The following is a 16546-nucleotide window of genomic DNA, read 5'->3' on the forward strand; positions in this document are numbered from 1 at the left end:
ATGAAGACATGATAGTAAGGGGAGGCAAACAACCCAAGGCATTGGGAGAGAGGGGAGGGAGGTGAGCACATGCAAGATGAAAGACATCGAAGTTAAGACGTGCGTATTTTTTTACTTGGTATCAGAGATGTGTCACCAAAATCAGCAACAGGAAAAACAAAACCAAAAATCAGCTCTTACTTCAGAATATCCTAACCATCCCAGGCCTTACTATTTATTTATTTATTTAATTTATTTTTTGAGACGGAGTCTTGCTCGTCGCCCAGACTGGAGTGCAACGGCACAATCTTAGTTCACTGCAACCTCCGCCACCCAGGTTCAAGCTATTCTCCTGCCTCAGCTTCCTCCTGAGTAGCTGGGATTACAGGCACCCGCCACCAGCTAATTTTTGTATTTTCAGTAGAAACGGGGTTTTGCCACGTTGGCCAGGCTGGTCTCCAACTCCGCCTCGGCCTCTCAAAGTGCTGGGATTACAGGTGTGAGCCATCGTGCCCGGCCAGACCCTACTATTTTTAAAAGTTGACTTTTTTTTACTGAGTTTTTAATTCATATTTCAAAATAGCTCTGAAATTAGGAAGGAGGTATGTTCCCGAGTGCACCAATTGGAATGAAAAATTACTAAACCAGAAAGATGTCCCAGCCCTAGATGTGAGTTCACTACACACCCTAGATAAATTAGCTAAAATATCCCAAACTATAAAAATAATTCCTGACTCAAGAGTTTTCCTTCATTCAAGAAATATTGTTAAAAATATCATTATACTTAAAACATCGCTGCACGTATAGGTTTTGTAAAATGTGCACTGGAGGAGACAGGTGAGTGTAACATGACTCAAGTGATAGCCTCCTCCATTTCTGTAAGAATTATACACAGTAATTGCAGATAAGTGCTTATAAATCTAAACAGATGAATTTCAGACTATTCTTTACTTCTTTAAAAAACAGATCAGAAAATGAATTGATTCTCCAGCGTCCCATGTAATTTTCCTCAAATCTTTGGCAATTAATGTATACTCCCTCTAGGACTGAATTTTTCACTTTCCCAGTATCTTTTAATTTCTTTCCAACTTTCAAACAAGTTAGTATACATAATTCAACTCTTCCTTCAAATTCCCTCCAAGTAAATAGCATCATATTCTCAAGAACAAATTACAGGTGGGAAAAGGTATTTGACGAAATGTACAGCTCACACACAAACCATCTAACTTAATAGAAAATTACCTCCTTTTGTAATATAATGGTTACCTGCAATCTGCCCTAGAAATCTGGTTATCTAGCTCAAAAGTGATCTGGAAGGGATGCATTAGTCATGCAGGCGGCTAATGTCAATAATCCAGTTTAAAATTCGGTGGCAAAAACAGAAGGTCACAGCCACTTATAGGGCTCATAGCTGAGTCTGCCTCAGCTACGAGGGCTGTATTACCATCTGTTTATGCCTCTTCAAAACCCATCTGACATATAGAAGGATGCTTTTTCAGGGATCCTATGTCTCTCTGACTTAGAGGAGACCCTGTACAGCAAAGCATTGCTTTCTGAAAGAATAACATTAGAGCTCTTTGCATTTGATCACCTGGAAAGGTTGTTTAACATGCAACTTTCTGGATGCTGAAGACCTAGTAAGAATCACTGGGGATAGGACCAGAAAATCCATATGTTAAACGAGTATCAGGTAATTGTGATGCACACTTCCATTTGAGAAATGCTGACAAAGGGAACAATGAAATGACAAAAGAAACCACAAGGAATTCACGCTAGGAAAATTCCTATTAGCGCACTCAAGAATATGGAGGGCAATGGAAAAAAAGGAACTAAAAGGTTTAAAACACCTAGTTAAAGGACCTCCACTGAACTATTTAACAAGGGGTTTCTAATTCTGGTTTTCCATAACACACGTCATCATGATGGAAGTACAATTCAATTTCTATCCATTTTTATACAAAATTTCAGGAATTGTAAGCACCAACTGACTTACTAAAAAACCCAGTATATAAGGCTAACTAGAGAAACATTTAAAAAGAAAATATAAAACTTTTGCTTGAAGCTCAAAACTCTCTTAATCTTGGAGTTGTGTCATTTGTTAAGTTATAGCTTCCCTCCCCTTACCCACAAAATGTCCCAGTCCCTAAACTCAAACTCTTTCACTGTGATCAAGAAAAGCATTTATTTGTATTGGTGTTTTGAATGAAAATGGGGGAAAAAAACAACTAGGGCCAAACAAATAATGGTTTTAACATAAAATACTGATAATGTCTTTTCTGTTCTCTAAAGGAGAATGAAAAAACATGCCCAAAGAAGAATAAGACTGACAGAATATTACCACGTTTTTGAGCAAAAGCTCTATTTTCTTAAACACAATTCAAGTACACACTGTTACAATTTTTAGATCTACCTGACACAAGAGCGAGGAAATTGTTTCTTTAAAAAAAAAATGCTCCAAGATCTCTAATTTTCAATTAGGCTGCACTAAGTAAACAAGGTTGTTTAATGAATAATAAAAACCTTCAAGATGGACTGACTTGAATGGCTTGAAAACTCCGAAGATTCATCTTTAATATCATCTTGTCGTCTTTGGACAAGGCGGGAAGCTCGCTGTTTGTACAGCTGATGTATTGCTGATTCAAGTTCATTAATCAGTGGCACCTGTAAAAATACAACACACTCCGTAACACCAAACTCCTCAGCTGCTTACTTATTTGAGGGTTCCATCCTATTTCCGGATTTCTGAAAAAGTACCCTCTCTATGGACAGAATAATCATGAATCCCCAACAGCACACAAGTAGCAAATTCAGTTTTACATTTGGGAAACGACACTTCTTCTTTTAATCCATGCATAGAGCTATAATGTCCAGTGCCTAGTTATTGGAGCAAACGTTAGTTAAGAAATGTAGCACTTCAGTATTCACAGAACAAGTAAAGAAATGTCAACAATTTTAGAGCTTTTCCTTTAGAGAATATTTAAGTACTTAGAAGTCTTTTTAATACCTATTTTTAATTTTCCAGCAGCATTATCTGCCTTGCGATTTTTGTAGCTCAAAGTAAAACATTATCACTGTGCAATACCAAAAAAGTGCAATGGCTCTATGAGTAGGTAAGAACAAAAGTCTGCTAATTCTCCAGTTTTGGATATTTCAGTTGCTCTGCCACTCATACGTACCAAGTACGTGACAGTAATCTGTTAACTATTTTGTACCTTTATTACAAATTATTTAATGTAAACAAAATAATTATTAGGGCAAATAAAATTTCTAGCTATCACTAACCTCTCTGAAATCAATATATCGCAAATTTAGAAAGTTGTCCTCTTCCTGTCAAATATTTAAATTCTTCCATATTTTATAAAAATTTCTTTACATGAATTGTGAGCTTACAAAGTCAATAATTTTTTCCAGGTTAATATCCCTAAAGCATTTACTTGATTCATATAGAATACAAAAGAACATGAGAGCTAACTTAAAACAGAAAACTTTCTCTTTATAAATACCTTATGTTATAGCCAAATGCTATGAAACTTTCACATAACACTAATGACCACTACACATACCTGAGGAAACCAGAAATTCTAGTTTCCTGATGGTTAGTGCAAATGGAAAACACATTATTTAGAGTTTGGGAACACTGGCACCAAATGTTATAGCAGCTTCCTGAACTGAACAGACTGCAAATGGAAAATAAAAAAAGGCAGGTGGAATACAAAGATGTCTGTAAATAAAAGCAATTTTATATACTTGCATGATTACATTGCAAAAGTAGCAAATGCTCACAGAAAGGTCAAAGTAATGGAGTTATTTTGCTCTTTAATATGCCACACCATGGGCAACAATGTCCCCAAATCTGCAATGATTATCCTTCACAGCTGAGTCCAGAGACTCTATCATTACATTTTACTATAATCTGATTTTTTTTCAGCAATTACTGCCATCACATTGCCATTTACACTTCCCCACGCCCTCATTACTTTTTTAAAAAAAAACCATGAAGTACTGAAGATAAATGAGCCTAAGAGGCATTCTTTTATCTTTTAGTCCTAGAGATTGTTAAGCCTCCTGTACTGTAAGAACTACCCACCTAAGCTGGCATCATACAGAATACAATTTGCAATGGATAGTTAAGATCCTGACAATGTAGTTTTTCTCTTTAGATTAACTGGAATGCCTTTTACTGGAGGTCCAGAGAAAAACTCTACTGAGAATAAAAGCCCTAAACCGACTGTCAGCTCTCATTCAAGTTTCTTAACAATATTGATTTATCTCAAGAGTCTTGCACCATGACGACTTCTTTATCCTCTCCAAACTCAAAACTCTTACCAATTATTACTATTTTAGGACCAAAGTTAAGGCAAAGAACCCAAGAAAGATAATTACAGGGAAACAAAAACAATGGCAAGTTAAAATGATTTACAAATATTTAAAACTTAAGTTTAAAAACCAACTAAACTTTCATAAGCAAAGACGGAAAAAAAGGGATCTTTATCTTTTTACAGTTTAACTCTGAAATAATATTCTTCTGGTAAAATGATTCAAAGTATCCAATTATTTCTAAGTATCTCCAATATAATAATTTATATTATCAACTCAGCAGTACTCTTTTTTGTTTTTTCTAAGATTATCTTCTAAAGATCTAAACTAAGCAGTACACTTAATAAAATGAAATACACATGAAAATGTTAGAATGAAATATAATACTCATCTTTAAATGAAGGTATGTCTAACTCTCTTTTAATTAAAATGTAGTCACTGTATAAGGTTTAAGATTTGATCCAAAAAATCTAAGTGACCCTGTATAACCACGTTAGCATAATCTGAAGTAAACTTCTCTAGGAACAGGGTAATCAAGAGATGAAGTACACTAATAATTCAACAATTAAAAACTATAAACTAGGTTGTCCTACTTTTGGTATGATCTAGCTGACCATATTACTGTCAAATTTTTTAGAGTTGTGTTTGCAATTATGAATATCTTAATTTACTCAAGAAAGTTCTGAAGCAAGCGCCAAGATACTTCAAGAAGCAGCTCTCCAGGGATAAACTCACAAAGTAAGAAAAAGATCCTTTCTCTAGTCACAAAAGTTACGAGACCAGCTCCCACCATGCCCACTGGGCTCAGAAGAGTTTTGCCAGTAGGAAGGACACATCTGTCAACTCTTGACACTTAGGTTCCACTTCCAATCTCGACTCCAGCTCCCGGCACAGAGGAATACAGACAAGCCTATACTTCTTCCCCACCCTAAGCAACTGATATACCACAAGTGGTATCATAACTCAGGCTGCAGCTGCTTCTCCAGAAACCGGGTGATAAAGACAAAACATGACAAACCCTACAGAGAGGACATGGTGAATGCTATCTCATCCTGAATCTGGCCACAGACTGACTGGAACCATTAAGACCCATCAGGAAGAAAGGCCCATCGGGAAGAAAGAACCATCAGGAAGACAGTCTGGCAATGTTCTTTTCCCAGCTATTGGTTTCAAGTAATCAACAGAGATAATAAAAGTTGAAATACATATTTAACCACACTATATGCTTACAGATTCTAAGCTAATCTACATGGTCAATAACAAAGGGAAATGTGTCTTCCAATCCAAAGTTCAGACAGGATATTTAAGGACCACACTTTAAATTTTTTTTTTTAAAGATAAGGCTGCAAAGTCCACGAATGCTTATAAACCAGTGCCTCAACCAATGATTTTATCTTAAAGAAAAAAATCAATTAGGAGGTCATTTGAGAAATTAGCTGTGTGCACCTAATTTTAAATGTAAACAATAAATGGTATAAGAATGCAAAACATTTTGTCAACTGACTATCCTATTGGAAAAAAAAAATTTGGGAGAAATGAAACCTTAGAAAAATGATATCCAATGAACGGTTTCTGAAATGAATCAAGGCTAAATAGGCTTATTTAGATAAAAGCTATTAGCAACCATGGTAATCACCCAGGGTTTAAAAAAAAAAAATCTAATAAAAATTTGCAACTTTATATGCATATTTAGAATTACTTGTAGAAACAGCTTAAAAATAAGTTTAAACCTGAACCATAAAAGAAAATTTTATTGGATGAGTCCCTTATCTTCTAAGAATTCAGCACAGGCCAATAATAATCTATCACCATATTGACATAAGACTTTCCAAAGTCTTATTTAAATGTGCTTTAAGATATTATCTTTATTTCTGTTTTCAACAAAGGTATTATATTGCACCTAAGAGATAATGCCACTAATGAAGTGAAGAAAAATGAAACATGACTTTTCATCACTTCTAATGTTGAGTTCAGTGGGTACTTTCTGAGAATTACAGAATGTTATACACAAGGCCACCGAGACCTCCCTAATTTTGCCTTATTCAAAGAGATTAATATTTTTGCATTCTTACCTTTTCACTGAAACACTCAAGCAAGTCTTGGACATACCCTCGCATTTCTTGCAAAAATTTATACCGTTCACCAATACCCCCAGAAGACCCTTCTAATCTTTCAATAGCCCTGGTAGAGTCCACTCGGCTTTGCAGGTGTTTCTCATGCTGCTGTCGATTTGTTTTGTGCAATTCTTTCATGGAGTCCAACCTTAGGAACACAAAAGGATAAATATAACACATTTACATCCAAAGGTCTATGCTGTTAGGACTCTTGCAATATTAAAATATGCATTTAGTTCCACTATTAGAACATAAAAATATTTGGAATGGCATCTTTTCATCTGTACTGCTTTTTTTCTCAAAAAACAAAAAATGGCAGTTTACAGATTTCGCAGTTTTGTGAGCTAACCAAAATCTCACTGTTTTGCTTTTCCCCCCATAGCGTGACTACACTTTTTCAGAGTCCAAGAGGTAGAAACTCAGAAATGTCTTCAACAAGATCATGAAGTGGCATTTTTTATAACTTTTCGAGGCTTCCACAGAAGTAATCCAAGAAGGTAGCAGAACAAAGTATGAAGTCATCTTCTATTTAGCTTTTGAAGCTGGGCCAGTGAATCTTCTTTGCTGATATTCTGCATCTGCTACCCCAGACTACATGTTGCCTGAGGGAACAGAAAGCTAGCGGACAGGTCTTTAAGAAGTTGATCTGCCCTACCTGTCTTTAAGCTGTTTCTTTACCAAATCAATAGTAACGGGAGTCATCTCATTACTGGGAGTTTTGAAAGGGACTGTATTATCTGTTTTTTGAGATTTGGCATCTGATGATCCATAGGCCGTATAACTATAAGGAATGCCATAGGATGAGCTGTAAGGCATTGTCTGGTAAGTGTTCTGGTAGTACATATTCACTTCCGTGGGCTGACTGGCTTGAACCTAGAAAGGAAATGGGATATAGATGAAATCCAGTAGTTAAAACTTTGAAAACAATAATAAGCCTTTAGGGTTAAAAAAAATCAGCAAAAAATTATACCTATTTGCCAAACATTATGTAATAATTGCAGAACTCTTCAAAATTAGATAAAAGCAGGATTGAATGAATGTCGTATCTCTTGGTGGAATCACTACATTTATTTCTAATAATTTTCAGAAAAACAGCATTCAGAGTTGGAAGGAACATCAAAAATCATTTAAGGCTACCTTTGATCAATGAAAGAGGATAAATGCCTTGCCCATGGTCACAGAATCAATGGGCAACCAGAGATTAGAATCTAAAACTCCTGACATCCAGTCCAAGACTTTCTCTATTGCGTCATTTTCTTAACTTCACCCAAATGTATGCGAATTCTGCCTCAAAACATTAGTAACAAAAATAGGTTTATGTTTATGCAATTTTTCTCACTGTATTACTTACTTTTATAAAACAAATTGTTTTAACTATTAGGGAAGATATTTTTCATCCATCTCAAATTTTTGTATTATTGAGAAATCCATCTTCTTCAAAATAATTCTTAAAGTCCAAAAAAATAAGCTATACACACAAAAAAATCCATTTAAAGCAATGGTTCTCAAACTTTAGTGTGCATCAGCATCACCTGTGGGCTTGTTAAACAAAGATTGCTGGCCCCACCACCCCAAGTTTCTGACTCTGTAGGTCTCCGGGGGCTGATAATTTGCATTTCTAATGAGCTACCAGGTGATGCCGATGCTGCTAAAAATGAAGGACCACTTTGAGAAAAACTTATCGAAGAAACTGGAAATTCCTCCATCATTCTGACTGCAAAAAGCTGAACATAATGCAGTTTCTTCTAAAAGCCTACGCGTGTGTGTGGGGTGTGTGTGTGTGTGTGTGGGGTGTGTGTGTGTGTGTGTGTGTGTGTATCCTCATGGATTTTGTTACTTGAAATGACAAAGATTCGATAAAAAAGGCTTTTTAATCTACTTTTAATTTTTAGTTTAATTCTTTTGTCTTACCTGAGGGATATTAATTCCTTTCCTTATCTGCTCCTGTTCCCATCGGCTGAGCTCTTCATCCTGTTCTCCAGTTACTAAAGCATCATCATCACTCCCCTCAATTCCTACAGCCATGAGTAACAAAGAAAAGTAAGTAACACCCAAACAGCAAAGAGGTAAAAGATGCTGACCTCACATTTCACAAGAACTGAGCAAAACTATTAACTCAATCTTACTAAATTGTCTAATATGATCTCCTCTCTCATTTGGTAGTCCTAACTTTGCCTGTTTTAAACACAGTATTCCTTGAAGCTAAAGGCAGTATTAATGTAATAGTTAAAATCTTGGATGTGTTTCTTAACCTCTGTAAAGTTGACATCAATAAAGGGAACAAAATCTAACGCCTCCTAAGAACACAGAATTATATGAATTTATGCATGTAAATTGCTAAGCACAATACCAGCTGCACAATAAATGTTCAATAAACATTAGTTATCTCAATATTATAGTTTTTTAAAATTCCAATAAGATACTTGTACCCGAGAACAGTCCTCTAACATAAAATTTAATAAGTCTAAATACTTTTTACTTGATTATAATATCAAATCACATTTAACAGCATTAGAGGCCAGGCACGGTGGCTCATGCCTGTAATCCCAGCACTTCGGGAGGCTGAGGCACGCTGGCCCATGCCTGTAATCCCAGCACTTCGGGAAGCCAAGGCAGGAGGATCTCTTGAAGCCAAGAGTTAAGACACTAGACACAGTGAGACCCCATAACTACAAAAAAATTAAAAATAAAAAAATTAGCCAGGTGTGGTGACAAACACCTGTAGTCCTAGCTACTTGAGAGGCTGAGACAGGGGCACTGTTTGAGTCCACAAGTGAAGACACTGCAGTGAGCTATGATTGTACCACTGCACTCTGGCCTAAGTGATGGAATGACACTCTGCCTTAAAACAAACAAACAAAGGCAATGCAATAGGCTTACTATTCAATTAAACCAAGTTACCTATTTCCTCGGCAATTTTTTGTCTTTGTGACTTTTCTTTCACAGAAAAAACTATCCGGCGTTTCTCGTCGTCATCTTCATCATCACTGGCATCATTCTCATCTTCTCTAACAAGGCGGCCTTTGCCAGGCTCATTATCATGAGGAGTGAAATCTCCCAATTCTCGGGCCATTTGGCGCTTTTTCCTTGCAGCATGTATAAAAGCTGCATCTGGAATTTCTCCTAGAAACAAATGGTAAGAATATGGCAGTATGAGAGGTGCAAAGTTTCTATTTTCTTGAAAATATGAAAGGTACAACAATCCAAGATAGCCTCATCACAGTGATGTTTCAACTGCTGGCACCTCCTTCCCACACTGTGTCTGCAATCTGAAAGATTGTTAATTGAGTTTAAATGGAGTATAAAAGTCACTGAGGAAACTAAAAAGAACATATAATGGTAATATATATGGGAAAAAGTGGGACGGGGTAAAAAGGAAAAACTCACCAAAGCAGTTTTGTTTTAACCGTAATTTTTATTCTTCATTTTTACACTTCAATAAAAGTGGCCGGGCACGGTGGCTCACACCTGAGGTCAGGAGTTCAAGACCAGCCTGGCCAACATGGTGAAACCCCATCTCTACTAAAAATACAAAAAATTAGCCAGATGTGGTGGCAGGCACCTGTAATCCCAGCTACTTGGGAGGCTAAGGCAGGAGAATCGCTTGAACCCAGGAGGCAGAGGTTGTATGAGCTGAGATTGCACCACTGCACTCCAGCCTGGGCAACAAGAGCGAAATTTCGTCTCAAAAAAAAAAAAAGTTATAAAACTGTATTATGATGCTGGAAGAGATAAAAATAATACAATCTCATGACCCTGAAAAGGCACTATATGACGTATACTACATTTCCCTTGCAAGTAGTTTTTAGTTCACCTGTAACATACTAAATATTTCATTTTGTACCTAATTATTTCTCATATCATAATAAGCTTTATTCCATGCTATTGTTCCCCATAAACATAATTTTTAATGACTTAACATTTTCTGGATAAGGCATAATCTACCTCACACATTAACTGACCTTCTGACTACAGTAAAAATTAATGCCTCCCTACTTGCCTAATCGTTAACAGCTACATAATATCCTATCAAGTAAATGTACTATAATTAACTAACGAACCTTTCCCCTCCTGCTAGAAAATGTTGCTCATTGCAAATTTTCCAATAAAAACATTATTTCCTTGGGATAAATTTCTAGATATGAAATTACTGGGTCAAGAGTAAGAATATTTTGAGATCTATTGATTCATATTGCCAAAGAGTTTCCCATAAGGACTGTACCAATTAGACTCCCACTAGTGATATATGTATAGCATTTACTACAACTTTCACAGCCCAGAGTAGCATGTTTTTAAATTGTATAAACATTAACAGGAGTTAAATGGTACTGCTTCATAATTTAAATCTGGCTACTGAGCACTTATTTATTCAAAAGCGGATTAGCCAGTGGCTAGACCTGCAAACTATTTTTTGCAGAAAAGTGAAAAGGAGTATGGACATAAAACAAACAGAAATCAGGCCGGGTGCAGTGGTTCACGCCTGTAATCCCAGAACTTTGGAAGGCCGAGGCAGGTGGATCACCTGAGTTCAGGAGTTCAAGACCAGCCTGGCCAACATGGAGAAACCCCATCTCTACTAAAAATACAAAAATCAGCCGGGTGTGGTAGTGGTTGCCTGTAGTCCCAGCTACTCAGGAGGCTGAGGCAGGAGAATTGCTTGAACCCGGGAGGTGGTGGGTACAGTGAGCCAAGGTCGTGCCATTGCACTCCAGCCTGGGCAACAGAGTGAGACTCCATCTCAAAAAAACAAAACAAAACAAAACAAAAACAAACAAAAAAACCTAACAGAAACTGGTTTTGCTCTTAGCAGCAGTTCAGAAGAAACTTAAGTCAGTCTTAATCTGATACATTAAAAAGGATTACAGGACCATTTTTCCACTTACTTGAAGACTCATTTGCAAAATAAAATTACCTGTCTGTGAATAAACTTGGAAAAGTTGGGAAACTTCTGGTTCTCCTACTTTTTATATTTGCAAATGGAAAAACTCCCTCTTCAAACAGCGATGTCATAATAAGAAACACGACTTAGCTAACTCCTTCTTAATAATCATCTTTAAAGATGGCCCATTCTTGCAGGTTTGGTTTACTTCTGAGAAATACTTTTGAGTACACACCTGGACGGAGGACATTCAATGAAGATAAAGCATTTGAAAAAGCTCCACCAGTCTTTGGCTTTTCTTCCTCTTTTTCACTTTCCATATCCATTTCATCTTCACCATGTTCACTGATGATAACTCCATCTTCTTGATTTGTATCCTTAACATGTCCTGCTTTGTCCAAAGGTTGCTCACCTAAATTTTTGAAGAATTAAAATATATGTAAAATAAAATTCATAAATTAAGAAAGCTTATTTCTATGGTATTGACATCATTTAAAAAATATTTAATTTTTAAAAAAGGAACTTTTCACTCAATTATGGGCTCAATCCAGTAAAGCTTGAATTGTTTTGATTGTTTATTAAAAACTCAAAACTCTTGAGTGCATGAGCATGAAATAGCATAACAGACAGGATTAGGTAAAAATAATACTCTGTTATTATTTTCTTGTACTAGTTCACACAAGCGACCATCATCTTCCAAAACCTTCTTCCCTTTTCCTCTTTGGCCTTTCTGATTCTTTTATCTCTTTGGTAAATCCCTTCCTCTACATGTAGGCTTACTAGAGTGGAAGTCTTTGGTCCTCAGGAATTTTTCCTTTATATAAGGCTCCCTCATCAATTCCACTCACCTTTAATTATCACCGCAATAAGCACTACCCCCAAATCTACATCTCTACTCACTGGCTACTTCCACTCAAATTCAAGTTAAAAATTGAACTCATTATTTTAAGAATATCAGAAAATGGGGTTCTCAAGTCAATACCGTGGTTATTTTGAAGTTAATTGCCTACTAAAGAGGGTTGAAGGTAGGAAGAGTTCTGATTGTCAATGACAGACCTTCATTTCAGTGTTAACAATGACAATCTATAATACAATCAGACTGTGCCTTCAGGGAGGACATTAATTGGAGTTATCTGGTGAGTGGAGTATCAGAATTAGGTGAGGGTAGAAGGAAGGAAGAGGTCGGAGATGGCTTCCTAAACTTCACACTTGTTTCCATTTCTAAACCCAACAATAAATGGCAACTAATATGGTTTGGCTGTGTCCCCATTCAAATCTCAACTTGAATTGTACCTCCCAGAATTCCTACGTGTTGTGGAAGGGACCCACGGGAAGGTAACTAAATCATGGGGGCTGGTCTTTCCCGTGCCATTCTCATGACAGTGAATAAGTCTCACGAGAACTGATGGGTTTATCAGGGGTTTCCGCTTTTGCTTCCTCCTCATTTGCTCTTGCTGCCGCCTTGTAAGAAGTGCCTTTCACCTCCTGCCATGATTCTGAGGCCTCCCCAGTCACATGGAACTCTAGGTCCAATGAAACCTCTTTTTCTTCCCAGTCTTGGGTATGTCTTTATCAGCAGCGTGAAAAGAGACTTAATACAGCAATCATGACAACAGGCCTTTCTTAGTTGTCACTTATCCTGACCTTTCTTCTACTATCTCATTATAAATAACTGGTCTCAAGAATTCTGGGGAAAATAAGGCAGTCTCCTAGACTCCAAAATAACCAGTTCTCCTAAAAACATTCCTCCTTCCACTTGCCTTCCCTATTCCTATATATAATTATTCATAACCAAGTCACCCTATGGTTTGAGTGTCCCCTCCAAAGCTCATGTTGAAATTAATTACACTGTAACACTATCAACAGGTGGGGCCTTTAAATGGCAGTTACAACCTGAGGAGATTAATGCTGTTATCCCAGGAGCTGGCTCCTGATAAAAGGGTGAATTTGGCAGGATATTCTCTCTCTGTCTTGGAGGCTCACCTGCCCTTCTACCATGTTATGACACAACATAAAGGCCCTTAGCAGATGCCTGTGCCATTCTCTTGGCCCTCCCAGCCTCCAGAACTGTAAACCAAATAAACTTCTATTGTTTATAAATTACCCAGTCTGTAGTATTCTGTTACAGGAGCAGAAAATGAATTAAGACACTCCAGGTCAAAAGCTCAAATTTGACTGTTCTTTTAAATCCAACATGGCAAAGTGTACATCAAGCCTATCAATTCTTCCCTTGGAATGGTTCTCAAATCATTCTTTCCTTACACTTCTCCCCCTACAACAACAGAAAACATTTTTAACTCATCCAGAATTTTCTACTAAGTCAGTAAAAGCCTTTACTCTTGCTCAACTGTGAGACCTTTTTAAAGCCACTATTAATGGATCAAAGCTGGCCCTTGAGTTTAAACAGCTTTAGACCTCCAATCTCTCCTCATGCTGCATATTAATACCAGGCTAAAGTTTCAAAAGGCATTTATCATGTCATCATCTTGGCAAGCCACTGTAGCAAATGTAAACCCTTACTGGATACTGAACATCCTTCACAATCTGTCAACGTGTCTTTCACATGAAACCTCTAACTACTTCCTTCACAAATCATCTACTCAGACCTGTCAGGGTACTTGTTCTTTTCCAAAACGGCTTTAGTCATTTTAATCCTTGATCATAACCCCAATACCTTCCCTTTCGGAATTTTAATTATCAAAGATCCATCTTCAAGTCCCACTTTTTCCATAAAGCAGTCCTCTCTCCTCTGAAAGCGTAGCTATTCTTTGGAACACTGATTGAACATTTTGGCAAACACTGAGTCCTCTTACACAGTTATGAGATATTGTCTTCACAACCAGATTGTAAATTTGAGATACAATGCCATACTTTTTCACATTAAGCCTGTGAGAATCTGGAAAGTCATGATTCTCTCATTAATTCCATAAAATAAAACAGCATTTGCATGAGGATAACTCAGATCATGGAATATTATACTGGATCCACTTTCCTAAAGACAAAATAACTGCTTAAAGTTTTTTAAACTGAGGTTTTGAGAGACGTAAGAGATGTCTGTACAATACAACTGCCTCATTATTCTAAGGAGTCTTCATCTAGTATCAGATAAGGCTGCTGAATGGAAGTAATACCAATATTAAACTTAGGGCATTCTTAAAAGTTCTCTAAGAATAAAATCCACTGTGGAAATACCACCAAGGAAATTGCAAATCTGTCTCTACAAAACACAAATACAGGAATTTGCGCAACACTCCTTCGAACAGGAATAAACCTGTGTCTTAGGCTGAAATGAGAAACCTTTCTCTGTTCAACAGCAGTCTGCACACAAGAAGGAAAACTGTAAGAGAATCTAGTCATTGCAGCAGAAATGTTCCAGTGGCAACAGTTCTGTCTTTTTAAAAAATACATTTACAAAGCAGTTGTGTTACAATTAAATAACAGAATTGTATTGCTACTCAATGAGGGCCCTTGACAACCACAGGGTCCACTGAATGAGTTCAGAAGATATATAGCAAATCACTGTGAGAAAGAGCTTTCATTTTGTCATTTCAAAAGAATTCAATTACTTTGGTACTTACTTTCAGCTGATGAGTTGAGTTCTGTCTTAATCTTCGATTTTTCAAGATCTTCTTTATATTCCTTCTTGAGCAATTTTACTATCTTTTTGCTATAACTTGATTTCTTCACTTTGAAAACTTCTTCATTTTCTTAAAAAGGAAATTAAATGAAGTCTGTAGAATTTTCTGAAAATATTTTCCCTTCTTTCACACGATCTTATGTGCTGTTCAGACAAATTCTCCCAAGTATATATTCTCATATGCCAAATTCATTGTATAATTATTTCAAGTCTGTCACAGGCTCTCAAAAACAGAGGTCAACTTCCTAAATTACTTAATGTGAAGTAATGAGATTTTGAGACTTTTTAAAGGACTAGCACATGTAACTTCACAAAATTTTCCTATTGTCTTCCTTAAATCATCTATTTGAGGAGGGGAAAAAATCATTCAAAATGTTTCTGAGAAACCACATCATCAAGTTATTAACGAATCTGAAACAAAGCATCTAAAATAAAAAGGTGCTGTCAATTCTGAGTAACTACATCCACTATAAGCTAACATAGTTGTTTTAAGGCTAAGGTAAGAGCAAATCACTTTTCTTTGATTTGAAATTTTAAAAGTACTAAATACTTCTAAAAAATAGCTCATGTATCTCAAAAACAAAAATCTGTCTGTACTCCTCACAAACCAAATAAAAAGTAACAGAAATGCCAAAGATAAACTGCCTACCTTACTGGAAACCTGAAAGTGTCTCGAATAAAAATGCAAGTAAGAGTTCCAAAACTTAATTTCTTTCTTCGTAACACGGAATTAATTGGGTTATGCACATTCAAATGGTCAGAAGAAAAGATTTAAGGCTCATTTAAGATCAGCAATCTAAATCCACTGCAGCCTGGTCTCCCACAAGGAATTGGAGGAACTGCCTTGCTTTTACTATTACACCGTCTCGCTTCACTGTTCCCAAAGTCAGTGCGAAGAAGGCTGGGTATTAGCTACCCGTAATTAGTTTTATGGGTAAACTGAGGCTCTGCGACTGCAAGGGACTGGCCCAAGGTCACTCAGAACCAGAGCTGCAACTCCAGGCTTCTGTTCCCTCTCCTAGTATTACAAACCCGGCCTTCATGGTCGAGGACGCCTGGACAGAGGATCCAAGAAGTGTGCGCGCAGTGACCTGCAGTGGGCTCGGAAAGCATGCCAAGAGCAGCCAGGGGACCCACACCAAGTTGGCTCTGAAACACGCCAGGCAGAAAAGAGGCAGGACAGAGAACACCGAATTTCCCCTGAAACATTCAGAATGCCCGATCTGAGCTCCGGCCCCGTGGAGTAGGAAATGCACAGGAAGACGATGCAGAGGAGGTGGTTAAGAAAAGGCTGGTGGCAGCGCGGGAACGCGTCCCTTGCCCGAGCAGAAGGCCGGAGGCTGGGGAAGATTCGCAGCCGGTCGGGCGGCAGGGGACTCCGTTCCAGGGCTAGGGGGCTCGGCGTCCAGAGAATACGGGGGCCGGGTACTGGGGCCTGGGTCGGGGATGTGGCCGTCTAAGGGCGCCCGAAGCGCGGACTTTACCTTCCTCCTCGTCCTGGAAGCTGAGCAGGCTGGCCCGGGGCATCTCTTTGTTCTCGCGAGGCCTCTTGCGCGTCTTCAGCCCGTTGCCGGGCTCCGCGCCACTGGGGAAGCAGCCCCCGGCCTCAGCTCCGAGGCC

General features: G+C 37.7%; 1 protein-coding gene across 1 annotated transcript in view; it reads right to left on the reverse strand.

The window, feature by feature from the left end:
• PAXBP1 (PAX3 and PAX7 binding protein 1) overlaps positions 1-16546 on the reverse strand; it is a 35607-nt gene that overhangs the window by 18582 nt on the left and 479 nt on the right. The window contains exons 2-9 of the mRNA XM_011960153.1: positions 16411-16543; positions 14868-14996; positions 11525-11701; positions 9312-9533; positions 8322-8425; positions 7066-7283; positions 6369-6558; positions 2517-2640 (exon numbers count right to left, since the gene is read on the reverse strand). Coding sequence (XP_011815543.1) covers positions 2517-2640; positions 6369-6558; positions 7066-7283; positions 8322-8425; positions 9312-9533; positions 11525-11701; positions 14868-14996; positions 16411-16543 — 1297 coding nt within the window. The remainder of the gene's footprint in view (positions 1-2516; positions 2641-6368; positions 6559-7065; positions 7284-8321; positions 8426-9311; positions 9534-11524; positions 11702-14867; positions 14997-16410; positions 16544-16546) is intronic.

Source organism: Colobus angolensis, unplaced genomic scaffold (genome assembly GCF_000951035.1).
Source record: "Colobus angolensis palliatus isolate OR3802 unplaced genomic scaffold, Cang.pa_1.0 Scaffold506, whole genome shotgun sequence".
Classification (NCBI taxonomy): domain Eukaryota; kingdom Metazoa; phylum Chordata; class Mammalia; order Primates; family Cercopithecidae; genus Colobus; species Colobus angolensis.